At 44.7% G+C, this 25526-nt stretch overlaps 1 protein-coding gene across 1 annotated transcript in view; it reads right to left on the bottom strand.

Annotated features, from left to right (window-relative positions):
• IGDCC3 (immunoglobulin superfamily DCC subclass member 3) overlaps window positions 1-25185 on the bottom strand; it is a 151380-nt gene extending 126195 nt beyond the window's left edge. Inside the window, exons 1-2 of the mRNA XM_078380895.1 lie at window positions 24976-25185; window positions 869-1174 (exon numbers count right to left, since the gene is read on the bottom strand). Coding sequence (XP_078237021.1) covers window positions 869-1174; window positions 24976-25048 — 379 coding nt within the window. The 5' untranslated portion in view covers window positions 25049-25185. The remainder of the gene's footprint in view (window positions 1-868; window positions 1175-24975) is intronic.
• Between the last annotated feature and the right edge of the window lie 341 nt (window positions 25186-25526).

The raw sequence follows: 25526 nt of genomic DNA, 5'->3' as shown, positions 1-25526 counted from the left end.
ACAGGTTTGCTGGCCTTTTAGCCCATGCATGTTGGAGCATCTCTTATGGAGGCACCCAGTTACTGAAGATAAGGGCAAGGTACCTGAGGAACTCCGACTAACGACCTCTGTGCTCCATCCTGGCTCATCCTGTTAAAGCATACCTTACTTTCTTTTGCAGCCCAGTCAACAACACAAGTGCAGAAGCTAAAGCACCCGTAAGATAAAAGCACCGAAGCAACAGAATTCATCAAGTTGGCAATAACTGAGAGCTTGTCTCCTTGCAGTATAAGAGAATTTTGGAACTGATTAAGGAACACAGAACTGCATCAAATGAACCCTAATCTGTTCCTGTCTGGCATCAGGATATAAGCACTGCAATACAGCATAACATATGGAAGAGTCTCAAGAGTTCCCAGCCCTATAGGGACCACGACCCTCTAATGACAGAGTCTTTATGGCACCTTCTCGCTCGTAGGGTAGAAGGCAAGAGATTCAAACAAGTGAGAGTGAAACTCTCTACTTAACCTCATTTCAGATTTCATAAATAATTAGCCCCGGGATTAATAAAGGGCAGGATCATATTGGTTATGTGCAATGGGACAAGTGCCATGGCATAAACTGCAGCATCAAAATTGCTGCTAATTAACAAACTGGCAGTGTACCCTAAGGTGTCACACGACAACCCATTTAAATTATGTGCACCTAAGGCAACAATTTATTAACTAGCAATGATTCACCACTGCATTGTACTCCATTACACTTATATGGGTGTAACTAAGAAATCTGTGGCCAAGGGACATCAAAATAAACGGGGAAACAGAATTCAAATGTTAGTAAAACTAGATCCCGATAATCCACATCATATATTTGGAAAAACAGAACTTACTTGCCGCTTGGATCCGAGCCTTGCGGCTGACCACCAAGCCGAAGCGATTCCGGGCCATGCAGTCGTACTCGCCTTCATCAGAAGACCCATCGCCCTTCAGCTTCTGGAAGTGGGAGATGTACAGCGAGCCATTTGCAAGGGTGAATGAGTCCTTGTCGTCCACCATCAACACCCCATTCTTCCGCCAAGTGATGCTGACGGGCGGGATGCCTTCCACCTGGCAGTACAAAACCAGTGGCTGCTCCTGGACAGCTATGTGGTCGCTGGGCTCTATGGTAAATGCTAGCTCTGTAGAACGGCTAAGACCTGGAATACAAAGAAGGGAGAGAAAGGAAGATGTCACTTCAAGGGCCAGGCAGTTCCTTTCTCCCACATGAAATGCGATGCCCGTGTTTATTAAAATTCTACCCTACCCATCTGGGAGCAAGCCACTACTCTGGCCAGCTTACAAAAGTAAACTAAAAACATCAAAGACACAAGGAAATATCTCACCACTGTAACCCATCTACCTCACAAACAAAGAAGAATCTCAAGATGGTGAGGACAATAACATCCAATTATGCAATTTAAAAAAATCAGTTAAACAGGGAGGAGACTCTCAAAAGCCTGACTGAAGAGCAGTATTTTTATTTGCCTTCTAAACATTAGGAAGATGGGTGTCTGATGCACCTCCACTAATAAGTTCCATAACAAGGTGGCCACCACTGAGAAGACCCAGTTCCTAGTTGAAGACTTCCAAGCCTCTTGGGGTGGCCACCCACAACATCAATTGGGAGGTGCATGGGGTAGATCTTAGGGAATGAGATCTTATAAGATCATTCAAATTAGCCATTGATTAACTTGCTTTATTTCGTAAAAGAACAACATGCTGCGATCCAAGATTTATACCCAGGATTGCTAAATATGTGTTTATGAACTGGAGAGGATAGGAGATTTAGTATGCACCTAGACAGACAGCTGGAAGTTTTAGGATCAGAACTTGCCGACACTAAAGAGAAACAAAGCTTCCAGTCCTCACAATAGCAGAGGAAAACCCAAATTTACAGTTTTGCAAAACAAGGGGAACTGGTGAGAATCCTGCTGGAATATTCCAGAAATGCTGGCCTTTGCTTCCTACAGGCACACTGAGTACCTTTGTGAGTTGGGGGAAATCAGGCAAAAGCAGAGTTTTGGAAAGAATTGTTAATTTAGTTAAATGTTTTACTTTTGCAAAGTAGGCAGGTTAAATCATACATCCAAAGGGTAAAGTTTTAAAAATCAGGTTTTAATGTTCCAGCCTTACTCTGAAAATGTTATTTGTTTAAAGTTAGATGTATTCCTTCTGCTAAACACAAAAGTAATTGTTTTAACATTGATGTGTTAAATTTAACATGTTATTTCTATGCTCTGAGCAAGAGTGTTATTTATTTGTTTGCTTATTATATAAACAAATATATAAAGGAATAAATAATTAAATAGTTAAACAATAAATAAATAAATAGTTCATTCATTCATGACAGAGTGTAGTAGCATGCCAGGGGTGACAACTACAGTAGTAGTTTTCACAGAGAATCAAAGTTGCTCAGTGAGTTATCAAGCAAAGAGATGATATTGAATGAAAAATTATATTGAATTAAGATTGCAGCAAGGTTCATACATACAGCACAGTCCTTATTCAGTCCTTTGGTCATACACGGCAATATCAATAGGTTCAGTCCATAAATCAATCCAGTGAATTTTTGCCCTTGTTAAATCCATCTGACAACATTCCTCCTTACTCCTCCAACCCACACCGCAAGGTAGAATGCTGGAACGGCTGGCTTTATTCCACCTTCAGCCAATCTTTGGTTTCCTTACACAGCTGTTACAAGGTTTACTACATATCTTGATCCTTCACAGCTGTCTAAACCAGTATTTTATAGTATTTCTTTACAGTGATTCTTACAAATACTTACAGCATTTATAAGTTCTTACATATAGTTTTACAAAACTGTATCAACAATTCTACTCAGGTTCTTGTCAAACCTGTCAATTCATTCCCCAAATCTTTCTTTCAGTAAAGGGACCCAGACCTTAACAACTACCCAGGTACACATGGGTACCTACTGAGTGCAAGGAAGCGCTTGCCACCACTACCCCTTGGAATTGGGAATTGGTATACTGTATTATTTTGCTGGACAGACTTGTACTGTGGCACAATGAGGCATGAGATCTTAGGTACTAGCCCTGTATATGAATACTGTATATAAAAGTTTACCAAATTCTCATAGACATATGTCTGCTTGAATGTGTGTCCCTCTGTGTGTGTACATAATAAGGTGGTTTGGATGGATTCAGCTCTGCTCTACAGCACTTCTTCCTTGCTGTTTACAAGTCCAACCCTCCCTGTTTAAAATATGGGCTGCTCTTTAAAGAAAGAGGGAAGGGGGATCTCGGAAGGGCCCTAGCATAACCGGATGATGCCTGACATTTTAAAATGCTTAATGGGTTAATAAAAGCAGTGGACAAAAAGCCATGTTTATTCTCAGATGCCACCACTAAATGGAGTCTCTTTCCATTTGCAAACAGTTCCACAGCCTCACCTTTGACATGTAGCCCAGTACCCCTGTCTTCTTTTGTCTGCTCCGTCCATCTGCCTCATCTCAGGTTACACTCCAGGCTGATCCTCTCATAATCCAATTTAAGTGGCTATATAAAATAAGGGGAGGGGGGTTCTGAAAGGGCCCAAGCCTGCCAAAGTGGATGGATTCTTCTGCCAAAAGATAACTTTGCCACATATTTTCCCCCTCAACACTGACTTTTTAAAGGGGATGTAGTACCTAAGAAATTCCATTCCTCAGCAACCATGCTCAGGCACATCAATTTAAAAAAAAAACAACCCAGCGTTCATCCAATTAAAAGGCCAGGTTTGTGGACTGGATGCACTTCTTAATTCTGCACCATCTCTGGATTCCCAGGTGGCCGTTGTGGCAAAGGATGACTTTGTACAGCTCCATGTCATGGGCCAGCTATGACTTTTCCTGAATTGACTTGACTTCTGTTAAGTCATCGTTGCTTCAGTTAAATCAACTTTGATTTGCTTCAGTCACATCGTGCCTTGACTACCACAAGGCACCATATGTGGTGCTACCCTTGAATAGGGTCCAACATCTTCAACTGGGTGCAACATGCTGAAGCTCTAATAACTGACACACCATATTCATCTCATACAATTCCAATACCTTGCACTAGTTGCCAAATGCCTCAAGTCAATATGCAGGTTTTTAACCTGTGAAGCCTCAAACGACATACAGCCTGGCTATCTGGGGGACCACCTATCTTGTTATAAACTGACCAGATGTTATGATCTTCAGAAGGCTTCTTGAAAAGACCAACAGCTGCAGAGGCACCTTTGACAGGCACATAGAAGAGGGCTTTCTCTGCACCCTCCCCAGACTGCATTCCCCTCAGAGTTGTGAGCAATTTCCACTCTTATGGGATACAAATTTCTTTAAACTGGCCTATGGTAACGTTTAATTCATTGGGATGATTTTAACTGCTTAGAGATCTAATCGTTTTATAGTATTGCTTCATCGTTATTTGAATTCAATCATTTCATGAATGAATCTGTTTTTACTTTTGTTTTATGACGGCAAGCCTACACAGTAGTAGGATAAAAGCGGAATACAAATCCAAACAACAACAGTAATAATAGTAACGCCTCTCCTCATAGCAAGTAATGTCAGTTGCCAGAGGCCTAAATGTCTTTGAATAAAAAATGTCTTTGATTGTCCTCATCCTGTATATATTTTGTCCCCTAGAACGAGTGCCAGCTATGAAGGATCCTCAGCTAAGAAGCCCTCAGGAGCTGCCATCAATTACTGGGAGGGACATGAAGAAGCTTTAACTAGGATGAGCCCAAAGTGGGACAGCTTTTGCTTCCAGAAATAGTTCAGGCTTGACTTGATCTAGGACCCACTTGTTTGTCTGGCAGTCTTGGGTATCTGAAAAGTTCTGCTCCAGCACCACATTTCAAAGGAAATCAATTTGCTTCCTCTTTTTCTTTTAAATGTCCAGCTTTCACATCTATACATGGTGACTGGAAATATGATGGTGTGGATGGTCTTGGTTTCCAGTGACACATCCTTGCACTTGATGATGACTTGGCTTTGTTAGTGAAAAGGGCAGGCCATAGGTTTTGGCACATAACCCCCGCCGTTGTTTAACTCTGGCAAAACAGGCTAGGGATGCTGGGGGTTGTCGTCCATAACATCTGGCATGCCAAAGGCTGGCCACCCTAGGATAGGCCTTAGTCCCTAAGCTGGGCCTAGTCACTGAGGGAATATCTTGCTTCAAACTTTCAATGCAATACACTTATTTTATCTGATACAATTCAAGATCTTAAAACCTCACACCTTCCGGCTGACATTCAAAATTACAAGGAAAAGGCCATGCTACTGGATGTAGTCTTCCCTCCCCCAGCTAAAAAGAAAGGCTTCAACTTTCAAAAAGGCAGAAAGGGAGAAGGAGGGGGAGCTCAGACTTGCTTGTGACCGTCCTCTGTTTTAAAAGATGGGCCATAAATTCCAAACTGCTAGCTAAAGAGGAGCTTGAAACCAACACACATACTGCAGCTATTTCCATTTAAAAAGCTTACCTGATCTCTCTACACCATCAGCCATGTGAATTTGGGACATTAATAACAGCACATAAGTTTGAAACTACCCACAAGAACTTGAGGCACAGCCTTGAAGATGATCATCAAAAGCTTGCTATTTAGTTTTTTGTTTTGTTTTATATTCTTAATAGTTGATTAAAGGTATCACCTGCTCCTGCATTTGTATTGTTTCGACAACAATACATCCTTTTCCTGATTTTTTTTCAAGGAAAAGGAATGTTAATAGAAGATGAAGTATTCCCACAAGACAACTTTCCATCACCAGCTTGTCTATTCTTCCTTTTTCCTCCCAGTGGGGTGAAGTCGCCACTTCTGAAGAGGAAAGAAATTTTGCTTTGGAAGTTACCGTATTTTTTGCACCATAAGACGCACTTTTCCCCCACAAAACGGGGTGGGTGGGGGGTTTGAACGTCTGTGCGTCTTATGGAGCGAAGAAAACAGATTATATTTTCCTGTTTTCTTCTCCTAAAAAATTGGTGCGTCTTATGGAAAGGTGTGTCTTGTTAACAGCTGCATCACCAAAAAGCTAGCCGTTTTGGATAAGACGGCATTTTTATGGGAATCATTTTGAAATAACTGAAATGCAGCTCCTTGCCAAGAGAGAATGCAGTGAGGGGACTCAACTTTAGATCTGCCCAGCAACCGGAAACAGTAAAATTACACAATTACTTCAGAGGCAAGATTTCATTGAAGAAATGCATGCAACTAATTTCCTAATACGCTCCTGTTCCTATTATGTTGGCTGAATATCAAATGTAACATAAAACCAAGCCAAAGGGGGACGTTTCTGATTTTTTAAATGAGAATTTCGAACAAATACGTGTGGCACGGTGTACATTGCAAAAATAAAATAATGGTGCCCTCTCGTCCTAAGTATGGTCACCCAGGAAATGTAAGCCCAACGGACTTCACTGAGATTTACTGTCAAGAAAGCATGCATAGGACTTCAGCCTTCTGTGCCAAGTTAGCTTTTTAAATAACTGAGTGATTTCTTGTCAGTCAATTAAGCGCCTGCCTGTCTCTACTCCAGCTGGAGTTTTGTCAAGGGATTTTTTTAAAAAAAATGCTTTACCTTTTATTATCTGCAAAGGAAGGAGGAGAGGAGCGAAATATAATTGACAATGACACAATGGAAAAGGAAGAACCCACAGAACAAAAACAGCCCCCCTCCCTTCTGCCAGCCCTTCTATCAGAATCATTTCATATCTTTCTTAACAATATGATGTGTGACAACACAAATGATTATTTAACCAAAAATATCACCCAATCTTTCACCGTACAGCAAACAATTAGCGTGGGCAAGGTTGAACTCAAGAGCTTTATCTTGCAGAGAAAGGGGAAAGAAGAAAGGGCTTGAGAGGCATGAATGGCTTTCAAGGCGCTTTGAAGTTGATTTAATTATTATTTCCCCCTTTCACAACCACCTCTTTTAACTGAACGTTGCATTTGCGGTTCCTTTTAACAACCTGCACGGTCCTGCCGCCGCCACCTGCCATCTCTTGCTGGGTATATTTCTTGTTTTCTTAAATGCTTGTGAATGATGCCGAAAATGAAATGGCTCATTTTCCCTGACACCCAATCACTGCCTTATTCTGTCATTACAGAAGTCCCAAGTGGAAGCCAAAGCTGAAGCTAGTTGGGCCAGGGGCCAGGTATCCATTTCTAGAACTTGTCCATACCGTTGAGTCCCTCTGCTACCCTTCAATCCATTTGTAAAGATGAAACAACACATTTTAAGCAAATTCTCCAAGCTAAGCTGCTGTATAGCAATTTATACAGAACAGTTCTTGACGAACACCTAGATATTTCCACAAACACAGGCCACAATAACATGCAAAGAGTAGGCTGGCCTGAAATCATCATACACCACATCTGATGGCTCTAGTTTCTTACCTAGTTCAGAATCAACACTGAACCTGGACTTCATGATTCATGGCTGAATCCTGAGCTCACACTTCCCCCTGCTTTTATTTGCACTGATTTCCCCTCTCACCTCGAACTTAGCCATGAACCACAGCTGACCATTCATCCAAACGGAGCAACTACATCTTGCACATAATTTCCCTATAAAACAAGGTCACAAACCCAGTTCCAATTATGACTTTCAGGGCTAGTGTTATACAAAGACCACTATCTGCCTGGTGCAGATGTAACTGTAAACTATGATTCAAGCAATACCGAACACTGTGCAAATAAGAGACCACCAACTGGGGCATACAGCTTTATGGCTTCCCTATCCAGTTTGGCCTCTGGTGTCTAACTTAAAATACAACTTAGTTGTTAAGGGAACCTACTCCATTTTGGGTGGGCAGCCTAAAATAGCCAATGTCAACAGGGGCCATGTGGCCTCCCGGGGACCCCTGGCACATTTGAAGAGGGCCACAAGCTGGAAACAGTTCTTCACATACCACATTGTAAAGTTCATTATATGACTTGTACAATCCTAATTTGGACTATACTGTATTCCTTTCATATTGTGTTTATCTGGTCGTTCTCCCTCCTTTGAAGAGCAGTGGAACCCCTTCCTTCCTATCTTCTAGAAGCTAGCGAGGGCATATGTCCTTTACAAGGGCTTTCAATATGTTGTTTTGTGTTGTTGTTGTTGTTGTTGTTGTTGTTGTTGTTGTTGTTGTTTTTCTTCCTCCTGGCCGAGTGGATGTTTCCCGCGCTGTTATGTTATCTGGTATTTTCACTACGACGGCACAGGCTGGAAGCCGCCTTAGCTTAAAAATTAAAATGTTCACATAAATAAATATATGAGTACATGAGAAGGGAAACTCGAGCAGTCAAGCATGAGTTTGCATTACATCAGAACAAATTCATCCACTTAAAAACCTCAGACTTTCAAGACTTCAAATCCAGAATGTCCTCAAAGGCCATTATCTCTTCTTACACTGAGGTTCCACATTTGGTTTGGTTTGTTTTACTTCTGGAGTCCAGGGGAAGCAGGCAAGAGGAAAGCTGTGTCAAGGTACAATTGTTTTATTTCATTTCATTTCATCTGGTGCAAAAATCACAGCCCCCAAATCCAACTTCCAAGGCAAAAATGCTGCTCTTAGTTCTGTTCTCAAAGATGAATCGGTCCTGAGGCAGCTGTACTGGAATATGCCTTACCTGGTGGGCTCTAATACTGCTTCCCAGCTTTTATCTGAACCACCTTAATACAGGTTTGTTGATATGGAGCATGGATGAAGAAACACTGATATTTGCCCAGACCTCATTGAGGCTCTCAGAGGGCCTGATCATATAAACACACTCATATGCTCATATAAGGACATGTTAATATGAAGATACAGGTTTGGTAAGTGGTGTTCAGGCTAATATCTGAGGGAAAGGGTATAGAATGGAGGTGGCGAATGCGTGTCCCTGTCCATGTTGTGTAGAAGTGCTCCATTTGCACTTGATGTTAACGGCGTGTGCTGAGGAAGTTACTGTGGCATCCTCTTGACAGTTTCGATGTTTGCCAAGATCCTTCCCGGCTGATCCTAAGAGCTGCCACTGGGGAGGGATGGCCAGTCGCATAAGGGAGGCGGTGAACGTTTCTTTCAAAGAGGGGTTCTGGGGAGGCAGGCGTGGAGCCTTCCCCTACCTTTCCCTTACACAGACAGTCGTACTGAACCCTTCCAACAGCCTTTTCTTCTGGAAGGGCTGGTGTGGAGGGAGGTGTGGAGCCTTGAAGGTCCCCTGAAATGGCAGCATCTAGCAAACACACAGAAATCTGCTTTTCCCTGAGGTGGAAGTTGAAGCGCAGCATTGCCCGCTTTGGCCCCACTGCCTGAAGGCACCTCAAGGCCTGTCACTTAGTGGCTGGCGCCAACCTTCCTAACACCCACTATGCCCATGGAAAGGGCTGGAAGTGAGAGGTCCCTACTGACTCAGGAGCTAGAGAGGAGCAGCAATAGCTCCCTATATAACTCTAGGCAGCAGCGTCCAATCCTACCTTCACTCACTGGCCTTTGCCGCTCCAGAGCTTGGAAGGGCAACGGGGGGGGGGGGGGGTTCACCTTGGTCCTCTGTGGCCAAGGCTCTTCAGCTTTCTGTACATCTTTGGCACTGGGAAAGCAGCTAGGCGATCGAGCCATGCTCAGATGATCTCACACCTACCGATGCAGGTTCAACACTGGGAGGAACGCTGGCCACTTACGCTCACCCAACAGCAATGCCTACACTTCTTGCCTTGGCAAGCATTAGCACTGAAGTTTGCATCATGTCTTTCATCATGTCTTTCATTGCCAGAAGCCACTGGCAATGGTGCGGCTAAAAAATATTGTAAATAAATAAATAAATAAATAAATAGAAAGCACTGAGGGAGACAAGAGTCAGTGTTATTTTACAGATTAAGGCAACCTTTTAGGAGCGACAGTCCTGTGGAGCAGCCATAGATTTGCACTGAGAACTGGAAGCTCCATGCGCAGGTCCCCTTCGAGCTATGAAGCTCAATAATAACAGCCAAGGGACCGATTCCTCTCTTTCAGCCTGATATACACACACCCACACAGCTGCTGTGAGGATAAAGTGGGGAGCCAAGCCTTAAGCTCACTGAAAGAAAAATAAATTTGTTTTATTGTTGCTTTTGGTGGTTTCAATTCTATTGATACCCCACCCTTCTTCCTAAAAGCTCAGAGTGACAAAATATCAGATAAAACCTCAGTAAAACTAAATATCAAAAATCAGAAAATACGTACATCGAAAATTACCAATTTAACTGGGGATGCAAATTTAACAAATAAATAGAGAAATTCACACTCCACTATTCTTTCTGAAACATACCCAAAGCAGCTAGCAATAGGAAGAATAACATCAAATCACAGTAAAAATGTTGCCTGTTTTGTTCTGAAACATGCCACGTCGGATTGCAGCTCCAAAAATCTATCTCCAACATGGTTACACTAGCCCTACGCTGGTTGAAGATTCTGGGAGTTGTAGTAATAATAAATAACAACAAGAAGAACTCTTGCAAACTGCGTGGGATCACATCGTGAGTTGTGTATCAAACTCTGGCATTTTACACCCCTCATGGCAATGGGAATATCACAGTGGGAATGTTGCTTCAGGACAGAGGTTATAAACGCACCACTTCAATCACGTTTTAACATAACACCTCTCCTAATATTTTTCAGATGCTCCAAAACTGGTCTGAAGCCTTCCCAGGTGTTAGCACTCCAAATATAATTGTTCAAAGGAAACAGGAAGGAAATATTTTTTCAAAAGCGAGGGTGGAGACTATAAGGAGACCGACCAGAAAGAAATCAAACTAGCTGTGACCTTTTTCAGGGTTTTTTTTTTTCCTCTTTGCAAAACTACAGGAGACTCAACAAGGAATTCTACGTGGGACACCAAAGAGGTTTCATCATAGGCAATCGACTTATACCTACCGTTAGGCTTCCATCTTTGTGTTGTTCCAACCCAAGCTCCAGAATCCCATTACAGAGACTTCCATAGGGTGGCCTTGTGTCCCCTTTTACAAAAGGCAGCCCTCTCTTGAAGCTGCCAGAACTTGTCCTGTTTCTGGAGGTGTCTTCTAAAAGGCTACCCAGTCCAGAGGTGTAACTAGGGCAGGACTACTGGGGCTTTGCCTCAGGACACTAAAATCTAGAAATGAATCTACTTGTGTTAGGAAAATACACAATGCCTCCCACACTTTCCTTTTTCCATAGGAGAAACTTTATTTCCACATTCTGCTTCTTCTTTTTTCTTGGTGGAGTCTCATGGCTGTGTCTCAAGCCAAATGAATAGGATAGTGCCCTTTGCCCTGGGTTTCAAAATTTCTAGCTATGCCTCTGGTCCAGTCCAAGCCTTATTTGGCCTGATTTAGGTATTGTATAACATCTTGTACAGAGATAGGGAACCTTGACCCTGCTCATCCACAGTGAGTACAACCTGGATAGCAGACTCCACAGTCACCTGCTCCATCCAGCAGGTTGTCATTCTCTTCAAACTATAAAAAATAATTTCCAGTTCTGCCTCTCTCCATAGGATTAAACCCCCTTTTCCAGTAATGTGTTTTGTTGTTTAGTCATTTAGTCGTTTCCGACTCTTCGTGACCCATGGACCAGAGCATGCCAGGCCCTCCTGTCTTCAATAATGTGTTTAGGGGGTTACTATAGACTAGGGGTAAATTTTCCACGTGACCACGGAAACTGTCTTTGGACAAACGCTGGCTCTACAGCTTGGAGACAGGGATGAGCACCACCCCCTAGAGTTGGACACGACTGGACTAAATGTCAAGGGGAACCTTTACCTTTATAGACTAGGGGTAAATGGGTAAAGTACAACTCCTCTGGAGGTTTCTGGGCTACAGCATTCTCTCTAGCCAACACAGCCAACAGCAAGGCATGTTAGGAGCTGCAAAGCCCTTCGTCTTATAACAAAAGCCACGCCAACACTATGGTTAAGCCATAGTGGACTGGCCACCTCAGCTAGCAGATACTGGGGAACAGAGGAGTAGCCATGGAGCACTGGAGGAGAGGATTGCCTGCTACCTTTAAATACAGTATAAAATTACAGTGGTGCCCTGCTTGACTATTACCCCGCTCCACCACAAATCCGCTTTACGTTGAGTTTTTTGCGAATAGCTATTGAGATCGCAAAACGATGTTTAAATGGGGAAAATCCGCTTGATGACTATCGTTTCCCTGCTTCGGGAACCGATTTTTTGCTTAACAATGGTTTGAAAACAGCTGATTGGGGGATCGCAAAATGGCTCCCCGCTGTTTTCAGGACTGATTGCTCACTATACAGGCATTGGAAAATGGCCGCCCTATGGAGGATCTTCGCTGCACTATGAGGTATTTTGCCCATTGGAACGCATTGACCGGTTTTCAATGCATTTCAATGGTTTTTTTACTTTCGCTTGACAACAATTTTGCTTAACAGCAATTTGAACAGAACGGATTATCATTATCAAGCGAGGCACCACTGTATACCCTATTTGCAAGGCAACACAAAACATATTGCTTATATACTCGTATCTTTCCAGAGTGTTTACAATATAATTATGCAAGCAACACTTTGCCCCCCAGCAAGCTGGATACACAATTTACCGACCTCACAAAAATGGAAAGCTGAGTCAACCTCCAGCCAGCTACCTGAGCTGATCAAGACTGAACTGGGGTCGTGAGCAGAGTCTTGACTGGAGCACTGCAGTTTAGCCACTGTGCCACGAGGCTTCTTGTCAGTGTTGGAGTTTCACCTGCCAATCAACTCGCTTCAGTCACCATCTTGTGAAGTGACCAAATGCCTTGGGCAGGCGCTGAGTTAATGGTAAAATGTGATTGTGACACAACTCACTTTCCCTTCCTCTCTGTCGTTTAGTTTCTCCTTTCTTAACACGACAGGAAACGAGTCCCTCACAAACACTATCTTCGTCCGCCGGTGCTTAAATAATGCTTCTGTGAAACATACAGAATCTGGACTGGGCTCTAAAAGATTTTGTAGTGAGCGAAATCTTCTTTAAACTCTGGTGCTAAGAAAACCCACTGCTCCCGAACAAGGTCTTACTAGCACTAAGTAGCATGGCATTATTACTTCCGAAGATAATCCATTGAGAAACGTTGCAGCGAAACAGTCTTTGAGCCCCCTTTAAGCTGAGGTTCCGCTAGGACAACGCCAGGCCATTCCCAGTCTCTCTGCCTCCCATCCTTTAAAAGAGCAATTACAGGCCTGTTCACTTCCTCCGCTGTTGTTTTTATGGGCTTGCTAAACACGTGAGAACAATTATTTTTATTCTCCTACAAAACCAAACATTCTATAGTCTTCTGAATCAGCTGAGACCGCAAACAACCTTTTTCACAAGCCCTGCTACATAATTTATTAGTTTTTTTAAAAACTCTGTAAAACTAAAAAAAAAAAAGAGCTCCAGTAAATTTCAGACTAGTCGGGGAGACTGAAGTAATTCTGAAGTAACTCCTTCACGCACATGCCCTCTAATTATTTGGACTTAGCAGAAGTTTATAGTCCGCAGAGTACCTTCCTAGATTGATTAATAATAAAAAAAATATGATGGTATTGTTCAGAAGCTTAGGAAAACAGAAATGGAGAATGAGGGGAGGGAAAGAGCACTGAGGTCTCAAGGTTGTCCATTACAGCCCATCGAAAAGACCCATTATGGTGAAAAAAAGTCTGCATCAACTTGGCCCACAGCCAGTAGCAGGGATACACAGACTATAATAAGAAAAATCCCAAATTTTTGGGTGAGCCCCCAATTCCAACATCTTTCATCCTTCTTTCTCCTTTGTAACATTTTGTTGTGGGACAGAAGGAAAAGGTGCAAAACAAGGTGTGTCACAAACAAAACACGGGGGGGGGGTGTTACTGGCTTGAATGGCTGCCATCTCTTCACCATAATGGAGCGCGGAAGCCTTTCCTCGAAGCCTTCCTCCTTCATGGCAAACCAAGCATGCGGCTCTGTTTTGACAAGCTGCTGCTGAAGCATGCAAAGAGCATGCTGGAGACCTGATGGTATAGCGGAGGCCCAAACTGGTGGTGGTGGTGGATACCATGGGAACAGGAGCGAGACCCTCTAAACAGCAGCCACGGCACGGCATGGCGCTCAAGCCAAGCTCCCTTGATCTCTCCAGACCGCACAAAGGAGCTGGTGTGGGAGAGAGAGAGAGAAGGGGAGCCGACAGTCTGGCAAGGCTAGGATAAAAGAGTGCGCTGTAGAGGGGAAGCCACCTCCAAAGGCAGTGTGGGGCGCAGCTGGGCCTGGTGGGGTGATCCTGGGTTGTTGTTTTTCTGTGAAGAAAGGACAAAAGGGCAAGAGACATCTAAGAACAAAAGGAGAGCGGGACAGAGAAGCGAGAGGTAAAGGACCCAGCAGAAGATCCGATGAGGAACTGCTACTTGAAGATACTGTACACCCCAAAATCCTCATGCAGCAGCTCTCCTATGAAATGGCTCTGTGCTCATGGGTGTGTTTATGCATTGCATATATACACACACAAACACATGCATTTGTATCTAGCAAATAATCACAGAAATACTATGCCTATCTATTGGACAGGACGCTGAACTTAAAGCTGGAAAAGCCTCGTTTCCTACGATGCAGAACAGCCAGAAAAATTAAGGCAGTCACCCAAAATATATGTACTTAACGCCGCATCCCACTGGATTCAGCAGAATGTACTGCTAAGTAAATACACTCAGAATTGCACAGTACAAAGATACTAACTTCAAATGCTAACTGGAAATTGGGAGACAAATAGCTAAGCTAGGGTAGGCAGAGGGTCGTACCCCCCCCCATCTGTTGCTGAACTGCAACTTCAAGCATTCCTCACTGTTGGCTAGGCTGGATAGGGCTGGTGGGAGTTGTAGTCCAACAATTTCTGGACGACCACACGTTGTCCACCTCTGGTCTAAGTAAATGCAGTTAAGTAAGTCCAGACACTTATTTTATATCATGGTGTTTATATCCTGCCTCTAGTTTAAGTTAGTTTTGAGCCTCTGGATTTGCTAGTGGCCCACAACTGACTTAATCTGTAGTGATGTTATAAAGGTCTGCTATAATGACTTGCCACTAAATCAACAGTATTGCAAAATGGGACAGTGTCCGTTCCCCCCCAGCGCACCCGCTGCCACAACCATTCAGTGAGCTGTCCCTCCCCTTTCCTGAGGTAAAAGGTAAAGGTTCCCCTTGACATTTTTAGTCCAGTCGTGTCCAACTTTAGGGGGCGGTGCTCATCCTGTTTTTCAAGCCGTAGAGCTAGCGCTTGTCCGAAGACAGTTTCCGTTGTCACATGGCCAGTGTGACTAGGGAATGCTGTTTTACCTTCCCACTGAGGTGGTACCTATTTATCTACTCACATTTGCATACTTTCAAACTGCTAGGTTGGCAGGAGCTGGGACAAGCGACGGGAGCTCCCTCCAGTTGTGTGGATTCGATCTTACGACTGCTGGTCTTCTGACTCTGTAGCACACAGAGGCTTCTGTGGTTTAGCCCACAGCACCACCACATCCCTTTTTTTTTCCTGAGAGGGGAGCACAAATCATCAGCACAGATCCTGCTCATAATGCAATAATCCACAAATTGGTCTTCCAGATTCTCCCGAGTCCCTTGCGAACTTTTACCAGCTACTCTGGCAAGTCACACCCACACTCCATATTTTAAACGAGGCAGCTGTTCTTTGTTCCCTCACCCAAAGCACCCCCAGGAGTAGCACCAACATTGCCCAGGATTGGGCTTGTAGAAATGTGGTACCAAAGGAACAAGAGCGTGTCAATAATCCATAAGTACCGTGGGAGAAAAGGCTGAACCTTTGACACCTTTCCCATCAACAGTTCATCCAGCTTCCCATGAACACACCACAGAACCAATCTGCTCTTTCTTTTTCTGAGGCGAGCTGTTTTGATTAGAAATGAGAGCGGATCCAGTCTTTGGGCTTTCAAATGCATTTGTCTGCTGAGCGCCAGCTTGAATTTCATATATCATGTCGACATTTTTTTTATTAGTGAAATGATACCCGCCATGTATTTTAAGCAGGAGAGAGAGAGAGAGGATGGGGATATTACACCAATTTAGGCGAAAGCAATCCCCTTCCACATCAAAAACAAAGCTAAACCCGTGTAGGCAGAGGAATTAATGAAAGCTTAGACCCTTGAATAATTTAAAAAGTGAAGCCCTAGTTATATATAAACTGCAAGATTTAATTCAGGATCTATAACTGTGTATCCTGTATCCCACAGCTCACATCCTGCTCTTGTTTCTGAATGCCAGGTTCCACAGCAGCAGACAAAAGCTGCCCATCACACAAAACAATGAGGAATTCTTGGATTATTTTTTTTTTAAAAAAAGAGAATATCAACAAGGCTAGCACAGAAGGCATGCCCAGGGGAACTGTGCCTGAATCTCAATTTTTAAGATATTATCCAGTCATTCCTGTTTCATTTGCTTGAGGAAGACAGATACAGCCAGAATATTCTTGTTTAGAATATTGGGAAAACAACCTTAGCCTTATCCAGTGGGAGAGGATCCATCAAAACCTAAGAGCAATGGCCCAAATGATTTCCAGGCAGTGACTATGTTATTCTGGTGCAGTAGGAAAAAAAAAAATCTTCTGGCAACTTTTAGTGTATGTCTTCAAGGGCTGCACTGAAAATCACCTTATGCTTGGAGGTAGACAATCCACGTGTCTGATGGTGTGGCCTGTAATGGTCAAAAACCTATGTGGCATAAAACTTCTTTAGGTATCACCAGACACTGCCATTTGAGGGTCTTGAATGCCATTGAAAAGTCCAAGAGAGCCAGCAAGCTCTCCCTCCCACCACGGGTCATCCTACTTGAGGCAATTTCTAGTCCAAAAAGTTAAGGCATGAAACTGAATTGAAGGGGATCTAGACCCTCAAAGGGCTGAGTGGCTTGTAGGAGCTGGGATGTATTGTAATGATTCTCTTCCCAATCCGGACAGTGGTACTCAGCCCCATGGCCATCGTGCTTTGGGTTCCCTCAGCACTATATTTTATTTGCAAGGATTTTAAACATCCATACGAAACAAACTGAAGAGTTAACCAGAGTTGTGGGCTGAGCTGTCAGTGATACTGGCCTCTGTCTTTCTCCTTCATGGAATCGAGGTGAAGCAGATGATGCTCGAAAGCCAGTGCTTGGGCAAAGCAAATCAATAAGGGATGGGATGACTACTGTAGATTCTTTCTTACCCTTCTCACAGAACCCTGGAATTCACCCTTAGTTCACCCTTCATTTTCAAAGACAGCCATCTCCACCAGATTCAACATTTAGAGCCGAAAAAAGAGAAGTGGTTAAATTTCAGCAGTAGCAATAGTTGATGGACACACAAGTGACTTAATAGCCCAACACAAGCAAGCATGGAAGATATGGAAATAATGGGGGGTCTCTCAAGAAGTCACATCCATGCTTTCTTCATTTTACCTTCCTTTGTGCTTCCTTAATTTGTTTTATTTCAAGTTCTTTAGCCCCGTGTGACAGCATTTTGCTAGGCACTTCGGCTTCAAGCCACAGCTGTCCAAATGGCACAGTCAATACTAAATGACCTTTGTCTTTGGATGTCTTCGGTGTATTCTTGAATCATTTCTTTAGTCCACCGCATAACTGAGCAACTGCGACAAGCTCTCCACAGAAAATACATTTTGGGAGAGGGTCATGGAACATCCTGGCAACGTGGCCAGCCCACTGAAGACTGTGAAAATACTCATCATCTGTTTTTGCCCCAAGATGTCAGTGGCAAGGGCCTTATCCTGTCATCTCATGCTGCGAATTCTTCAAAGACAGGTAGGATAAAAATTATGAATCAAACATCATTTCTTGTATGGTGTTAATAGATCGTCCACATGTCTGCTCCACAAAGTAAAGAGAACAGATCAACCACTCTTCCTATTCAATCCCTTAGCAGCCTCTTTTATCCAAGTACAACCAGTGCCAACCGTGCTTGGCTTCTGAAATCAGACAGGATCATGTGTGCTTAGGATAGCAGGAAGGAAGTTAAGTTATTCACACTCTGATAACCTTCCATTAGAATTTTGGCGTAGTATTATGCATGAAGTTGTATTTGAAAATGGGCCTGAAATTTCAACTGGCTGTTTGTTATTTTGAGGGGATAGCACATTTACATTGTTACACAAGCTGTATACTCACTGCTTTACATTGTAGCCAAGTGTCATTTCTTCAGAGTTGTCACATGAAAAGATATATGTACTAAAATATTTATGAAATGTGAGGGGGTGTACTCACTTCTGTGATACACTGTATCATTTCAGCACTTAGAGAAATCCTTCTTATTCTCCCAGGCATTTCAAGAACAGTTTTACTGGATTTTTTTTCTATTATACATTTATCATGCTGCTTGTTTTAAAATGTTGACTTTTCTTTATTCTCTTCTGCTCTTTCATCTTATTTTTATATCCTATTTCCTTAGTGACTTAGTCAGTCATCCACCAAGGCTCTTCTTTTCTTTTGACTGCAGGAATTATCATTTTGCATTCTTCCCTGATATTTCTGATTTCAATTCAGTTTTTCTGGATCATGGTTAGTTTAGTATTGTAATGCAAATCTGTTATTTACATGGCCTCTACACTCTTCATTTTTAAATTCTACTTTAACACTTTGAGTGTGTTTCTTAAGCTTTAATTTTGTATATTAACAATTTATGGTCTGTACTACAGTCATGCACAATCTTGCTTTTGTAGAGAGAATAGAACTTCTCCATTTTCTGCTTCCAACCGCATAGCCAATTCGAATTCTATTCTGGCCATCCAGTGACATGCTTGTGTAATTTGCGCTACATCTTCTTACTATCAAGAACCACACTGTATCTTCTGAGTTTGTTTCTGAAGTAAAACACTTAGTAATTATCTAAAATGTCCTATTCTTACCCACTTTATACCAAATATTACAGTGTTTTAACTAGAGGTGTGCGTATTTCTGTTTTGGACTATAACTCGCATTATTTATATAATTTTGGATTATAACTCCCATAATGCTGCCTGAAGAATTCTGGGAGCTGTAGTCCAAAAACACAAATGCACACCGCTCTAGCGGTGTACAGTTTCAAACTGACCTTGATTATACATCTTACATTCTATATTCGTTATGTATGTCATACATTTCTCATTGCCTCTGTGCACATCAGCAGCTAGACATCCTTTTGCATTAAATCCAGTTGCTTCATTAGTAACAAGGCAACTCACACTTATTTTTTGCTCTTCCCATATAGCTAATTGAGTGCTTTCCCATTTGGGAGTTTTATCTTCCAGCACTACCTATTCTTTTGTGGTTATTTTGTTTGTTTGTTTGTCTCATCACAGCTCTTAAATGTACAAAACATTCAGAAGTGATTTGATGCTGCCTTCTTCGGCATGGAGCTAACAAGAATCAGCTTGACTATCACAGCTACTGTCTATGAAAAGTCTTCTGCCAATTTCACCCTTCATTACAGTAGTTCCTTTAAAACTTTATTTCACCCACCACCACTGGAAATATAGATTATCCTCTGCCAATATGACTGTCATTCCAGAAGAAAATGGATGTATCTTAGCCTGATGTCTAGCTCTCACCATTCCACCTTGAGTTTAAGATTCTAGATTTGTAACAAAGTCTAGCCTCTTGATGGTACTGCTTTTAGCTCCCCTGACATACTCAAACTTCCTCATAATGTTAAGATATACATCCGAGAAGGACTGTTAAATACTTTCACATGGATGTTCCAAAGATGGATTAGAATACCACCCATCACGTTTTGCATTCCACACAGTGAATTAATAATATTTTACACATGGAGGAACATAATACAAAATCCAGGGATATTCAACAGAAAGACTCCCCTTCCAGAAGTCAGACTTGATTTTCTCTTCCTAACATTTCTCTAAGTGTCTGGTGGCTTCTACATATGAAGGGTTCAGTTTTCAAAAGGTTGTCAGAGAGTGAGAGAGAAATCAGCATTATTTCAATCACCTTAATTGCATATTATTATCTACCCTAACATCATGACAGGCGCCGGCTAATAAGCAGAGTTGCCTAATTGCATTTGGTTAATCAAGGCTTTGTACTTCACAAGGGCCACAAAATACACTCCTTTCACCTCTGCCTGCCGGAGGTACAAATGTCAGGGACTTTATTTTGCTGAAATCAACAACCTAGACCCTCTAATTGTTTCATGTCCTTTGAGGCAACTGCACTCCAATTAACAAAATGCATTGTATTTACTCTGAAGTCTCTTTAGGCAATTTGTCCCTTGTTACCTTGGCTTTTTCTTTTCCCTCCGTTCTTCTCTGTTTTGCTTCCACTACTACTATTTAAGTTTAGATTGTTGAGGAATAATCTTCTTTAGAGAACACAGCATAGAGCCTTCAGCTGTCTTAGATTAATAATGCATCTCAGTCTACCTAGTACGGTCTACTCTGACCGGCAGCAGCACTCCAAGATCTCAGACAGAGAAGGGGACGAACCTCTGCTACCCAACCCTTTTTGCTAGAGATGCCAGATCCTAGATCCAGACCTTCCGTAGGCAGCAAAGCATGTGCCCTGCCACTGAACTAGAGCCTTTGCTATGGGCACGGAGGATGCTCTATGAACACAACATCACAACGACAATGAAGTATGCGATTGGATGGGAGGTGCTGCCGAAGGAAAGGATGGGAGCAGGAAACACCGCTCTCTGGTTCTCACCTCATTAGCCCGATGCTGCTGTTGTCCGACCTATTCCTTTTTCATAAGCATGGGGCTTGAGCACCGAAGAGGATGGTAAATGGAGCAAGGAAATGTATTCTCTAAGGCTTTCATGGCCGGGATCTGATGGTTGTTGTGAGTTCTTCTGGGCTCTTTGGCCGTGTTCTGAAGGTTGTTCTTCCTGACATTTCGCCAGTCTCTGTGGCCATGGGCATCTTCAGAGGACTGGATCAGGAACTCTGTCCATGCTTTGTTGCTGTTTGTTGGATAGTTGAGTCTTTATAGCTGTGGGAACAGCTTTTGTCTTTTTTCAGGAGATAGGGTGATCAGCATATTTTTGTTGTGATAAGGGGGGGAAAGATTATCTGTCACTGTGATTGATGGGTGTCGTTAGCAAGTCTTTTTTGTAAAATGATCCCTGTTCCTTGTGGCTGGATAGAGTTTGTTGCCCTTTTGCAGGCTGTATGTTTCAATATTGGGAGCCAGGCCGTATTTAGGAGCAAGGAAATCCTTGTGATTTACTAGCAAGGCATTTTGCTCAGTGGATCAAGAGGGAAATCCCTACCCTTGTTTTTGCTGTTTTGCTTGAATCCAGCGGACAGTGTTGGCAGTGCAGTTCATGCATTCACTGAGACATAAAACAGCACACTGCCATACAGCATAATCCTAGAGTGTGTGTGTGTGGCGGGGGAGGGGGGAGTACCGGGTGCGACTCCTAATCTCCTAGACAACTTTTCGTCCCACTTTCCCTGAGATGGTTTAAGCCATTACTCCTCCCGATTATGTTTCTGCTAACCGTTTGTGATCCTTACTGCCTTCTGTTTCAGTTGCTTTCAGCTCACGCTATCCCTAAGCCCAGATGCAGGGCCCAAATCAGTGCGCTTAAGGCTTGCAACCTTCATTTTACTACTCTTTACGGCTGCGCGTAAAATAACAACATGGAAAGAAAGGTCGACAAGCAAGGGCACCTGTTCCACACCTAAGACCAGACGGACGTAGGAATTCGTGCGCAAGGATCACAAAACGATGTAACAATTTAAATTGTCTTCACTGATGGATGTATCAGAACCGAGCTCCTTCAAGAAACATTTAAAAGCCGTGTTAGGGACTATACAAGCTATACAACCCTACACAGCCTACCCATCATCATGTTTTCAAGCAGCTCATTCAAAGAGCAAAAATCCTCAAAAGGTGACCCACAGCCCAGCATCCTTTTTCCATGGGTGATCCTGTGGTTTGAAGAGGGGAAGAGTCTTACCTCAGAATTTCTGGGTAGGGTACCCCCCCCCCACAAGGGGCCACAGAGAATTATTTATACTTGCTCTTTATAATTGTTCGAACTGTCTCTTCCATGAGCATAAGGCTTGCATTCCTACCCTCTTTAGCAGTGCATCATAACAACCCTATGAGGTAGATCAGCCAGAGAGAGCAAGTGCTCACCCACCGACTTTCGCAATTCATTGGGGGTCCATGCCCCATTCCAGCATCCTAACCACTATGCTAAATCTGGAAAGCTCACAATAGCCTCTCCTATCTCTCTGGCATCCCAGGTATGATACTTGAGAGATACACTGTACTTGACTGTGCAGGTTTCATTGAGCTCTAGGGAAGCAATAACCACATACATAATATCAGATCATTTTATGCTGGATTAATCAATTCATCATTGCTCATATTTACTGAAATGGGGCTGCAGGAGTATGTCATTTATTGCACTTTTACTACCTAAGAAATTAGTGTGAAAATACCACGAGAATGTCTTGTGAAGACAGCTGGTCCATGTTGAAGGGATCTTAAGTGTTTACATTAATACCGTACAGGACAATATGCTTCCAACTTTGACATTTGAGCAGGGGTTTTATCATGCTTTAAAGTCGTCGTCGTCCTTGTGGTGCTGGAGGAGGCTCTTGAGAGTCCCCTGGACTGCAAGGAGAACAAACCTATCCATTCTGAAGGAACTCAACCCGAAGTGCTCACTGGAAGGACAGATGCTGAAGCTGAGGCTCCAATACTTTGGCCATCTCATGAGAAGAGAATAATCCCTGGAAAAGACCCTGATGTTGGGAAAGAGTGAAGGCAAGAGGAAAAGGGGACGATAGAGGATGAGATGACTGGACAGTGTCTGCAAAGCAACCAACATGAAATTGACACAACTACGGGAGGCAGTGGAAGACAGGAGGGCCTGGTGTGCTCTGGTCCATGGGGTCACAAAGAGTCGGACAACAAAGTTCTCCTCATCACGACCACCGTCCTATGGATGCTTCATCTCAGATGCCAATACCCAAAACAAATGGAGCACAGAAGAAAACCTGCCACAGATATTGAGGCAGTAAGTTTGGGATCCTTCAACTGCCCAAGATCATCCACGCCCTCCTATTTCCAGTCACCATGTGCAGGTGTGAAACCTGGACAGTTAAGAAAGCTGACAGGAAAAGAATTGATTCGTTTGAAATATGGTGCTGGACCAGAGCTTTGCAGATATCCTGGACTGCCAGAAAGTCAGACATAGTGGGTCCTAGAGCAAATCAAGCCTGAACTATCTCTGGAAGCAAAAATGTTGAAACTGAGGCTGTCCTACTTTGGGCACATCATGAAAAGGCAGGATTCTGTGGGAAAGGCTGGGAAAGGTGGCAGTAGGAAAAGAGGAAGATCAGATACAAGATGGATTGACTCCCACAGGCTTTAGTTTGAAATAGTTGAGCAGGGCTATTGAAGACAGGACATTTTGGAGACGGCTCATTCATTGGGTTGCCATAAACTGGGGGTAACTTGATGGCACAAAACAATAACAACCACCACCACCACCTGGCTAGTACACCCACTGGCCATGCTGGCTGGCTGGATTCAGAAAGTTGTAATTCAAAAAAGTAACTTTCCCAAACTGTGTGTCTCTGTTTATTCCAATGCTCCTCTAGGAGTCAGAGGAGTTCTTGCAAACTTTTCAACCATTTATGTGACTTGCTTAGTTTTATTTATTTTTTTTAATGGGAAGCCACAAAGATCTCACAACACAACGTACTCCTGCCTTCCCCCCCCCCCCCATCAAGGTGGTTTGATTTTTCCCGCCAAGGAGCTGAGCCCCTCCTCCAGCTTGGACCGCATTTCCTCCTGGAAGGGCTTGGAAGCTCTCGAGCATCACAGTCTACTCAGCCTTTTTGCCCGTCCATGCCTTCCAGCTCCAAGAACATAGACATGTCCCCAGGGCTACTCATCCCGCAGGTTTGCCCAACCTCAGTTCCTTCTCTGTCATAGTGACACCCACAGACGGCCAGGAAGGGCACAAGCAGGAAATAATGAAAGCAAACAGACACTCTCCCTTTTTACTGGATCCCGAGATCTGGTGTCAATCGGAGCATTCGCATTATCCAGCATCTCAGCAGCACAATTTAAACCAAAGTCAGGGACCCACATTTTCATACAACGGATTTTCTTGTGCAACACTAACTTTAAAAACCACGATGGGCACAACGTACACAGTTCCATTGCTACCACCGGATGGCTGCCGGCCAGCTTGCAGCTTGAAGGTGGGGCGGCCTCATCCCAAAATTTGAGGGTGAGCCCCTGCTCAGATCATTGACTCTTTATGGTCACTACTTGGAGCGGCTTTTTTTTAAAAAGCAAGCGTAAGTAAATTCACAGAGAACAGGTTCTGCAGCCGCTATGGTAAAGGTCCTCTGCAAATCCTCCATGGGCAGAGGCAGTATACCTTTGGAACCAGAAGACTAACCGGAATGAAAGCTCAGTCCCTTGATGTCCCCGAGAGCCACCTGCCAGGCAGGGAAGCATCCTGAGGACCACTGCCCCGCAACAACCGGGAGACCTCGCTCGGCCCCCCTCCGCTCCAAGCCGAGAGCAAAGTAAGGCCGGGCTTTCCCGACGGAAGGGCCCTGGAGGGAAGGGCGCCCCAAAGCCCCAGCGGGAGCGACCCCAGAGGAGCTCCGCCTGAGCCGCTCGGCCGTGCCCGCCTCTCCCCCCCCCCGCGCGCCAAGGGCTGGCCAAGGGAGAGGCGGCGGAGAGCAGCCGGATCGCGGCGGCGGTGCTGGGTTTATTTACGGGTCCTTGGCACCTTCCCCTGTTTGGCGGAAGGCTTGTTGACAGAACCACGCGCTTTCTGGCAAAGGGGGGGGGGGAGATCCAAACACTGCCCGGGAGTTGCGGAGGCGGCCGCGATGCGCTGCGAGAGGGCCCGGGGGCGCTTCGGGACGCCGCTCTACCTCTCCCTCCCCTGGGGGTCGCTTCCCCCCCCCCGCGGGACGCTGCCGGCCCGTCCAGAGGGACCCCTGCCGACCCCTCCAGCATCCCTGCCCTTCGCTTTCCCCCCCCCGCCCCCCTTACCTGCTCCCAGGGCGATCAGAAGGAAGCCGAGCGAGCCAACGGGCGCCGGGCGGCCACCTCGGGGAGAAGCCATGGGCTCCGCAGGCGGGCCACGGGGGGGTGACGGCCGTCCCTGAGCCGAGAGCCTCGGACCTTCTCCCCCCCCCGCCCCCGCCCGCGCTCCGACTCTTCCCGGACTCCTCTCCCGCTCCGGCCAAGCGGGCAGGCGTGGCGGGGGTCGCCCCGGAGGCGGCGGCGGCGGCGGCGGCGGCGGCACACAAAGCGCACGTGCGCCCAGCGAGGGCCGGGCCAGTGGGGCGCCCGGGCGCGGGATGCAGCGGCCGGGGCTCGGACTCCGGGGACGGGGGGGCCAAGCCTAGAGCCCCCGCCTCACGCCAGAGGAGCGGCCGCGGCGGCGGCGGCAAGGGGGAAGGAGCCTGGGCCGGCTCGCGCCATCTTGCCCGGCCGGCAGCCACAGCGGCGGCGAGGGCAGCAGCGGCAGCATCCTCGCCGGCTTCGGTGCGCTCTGGGCTGCGGCTGGGCGGGCTGGCGCGCCTCCCATCCCCGGAGCG

This window comes from Pogona vitticeps, chromosome 12, assembly GCF_051106095.1.
Source record: "Pogona vitticeps strain Pit_001003342236 chromosome 12, PviZW2.1, whole genome shotgun sequence".
NCBI lineage: Eukaryota > Metazoa > Chordata > Lepidosauria > Squamata > Agamidae > Pogona > Pogona vitticeps.
This window is presented reverse-complemented; position numbering and strand designations above follow the sequence as displayed.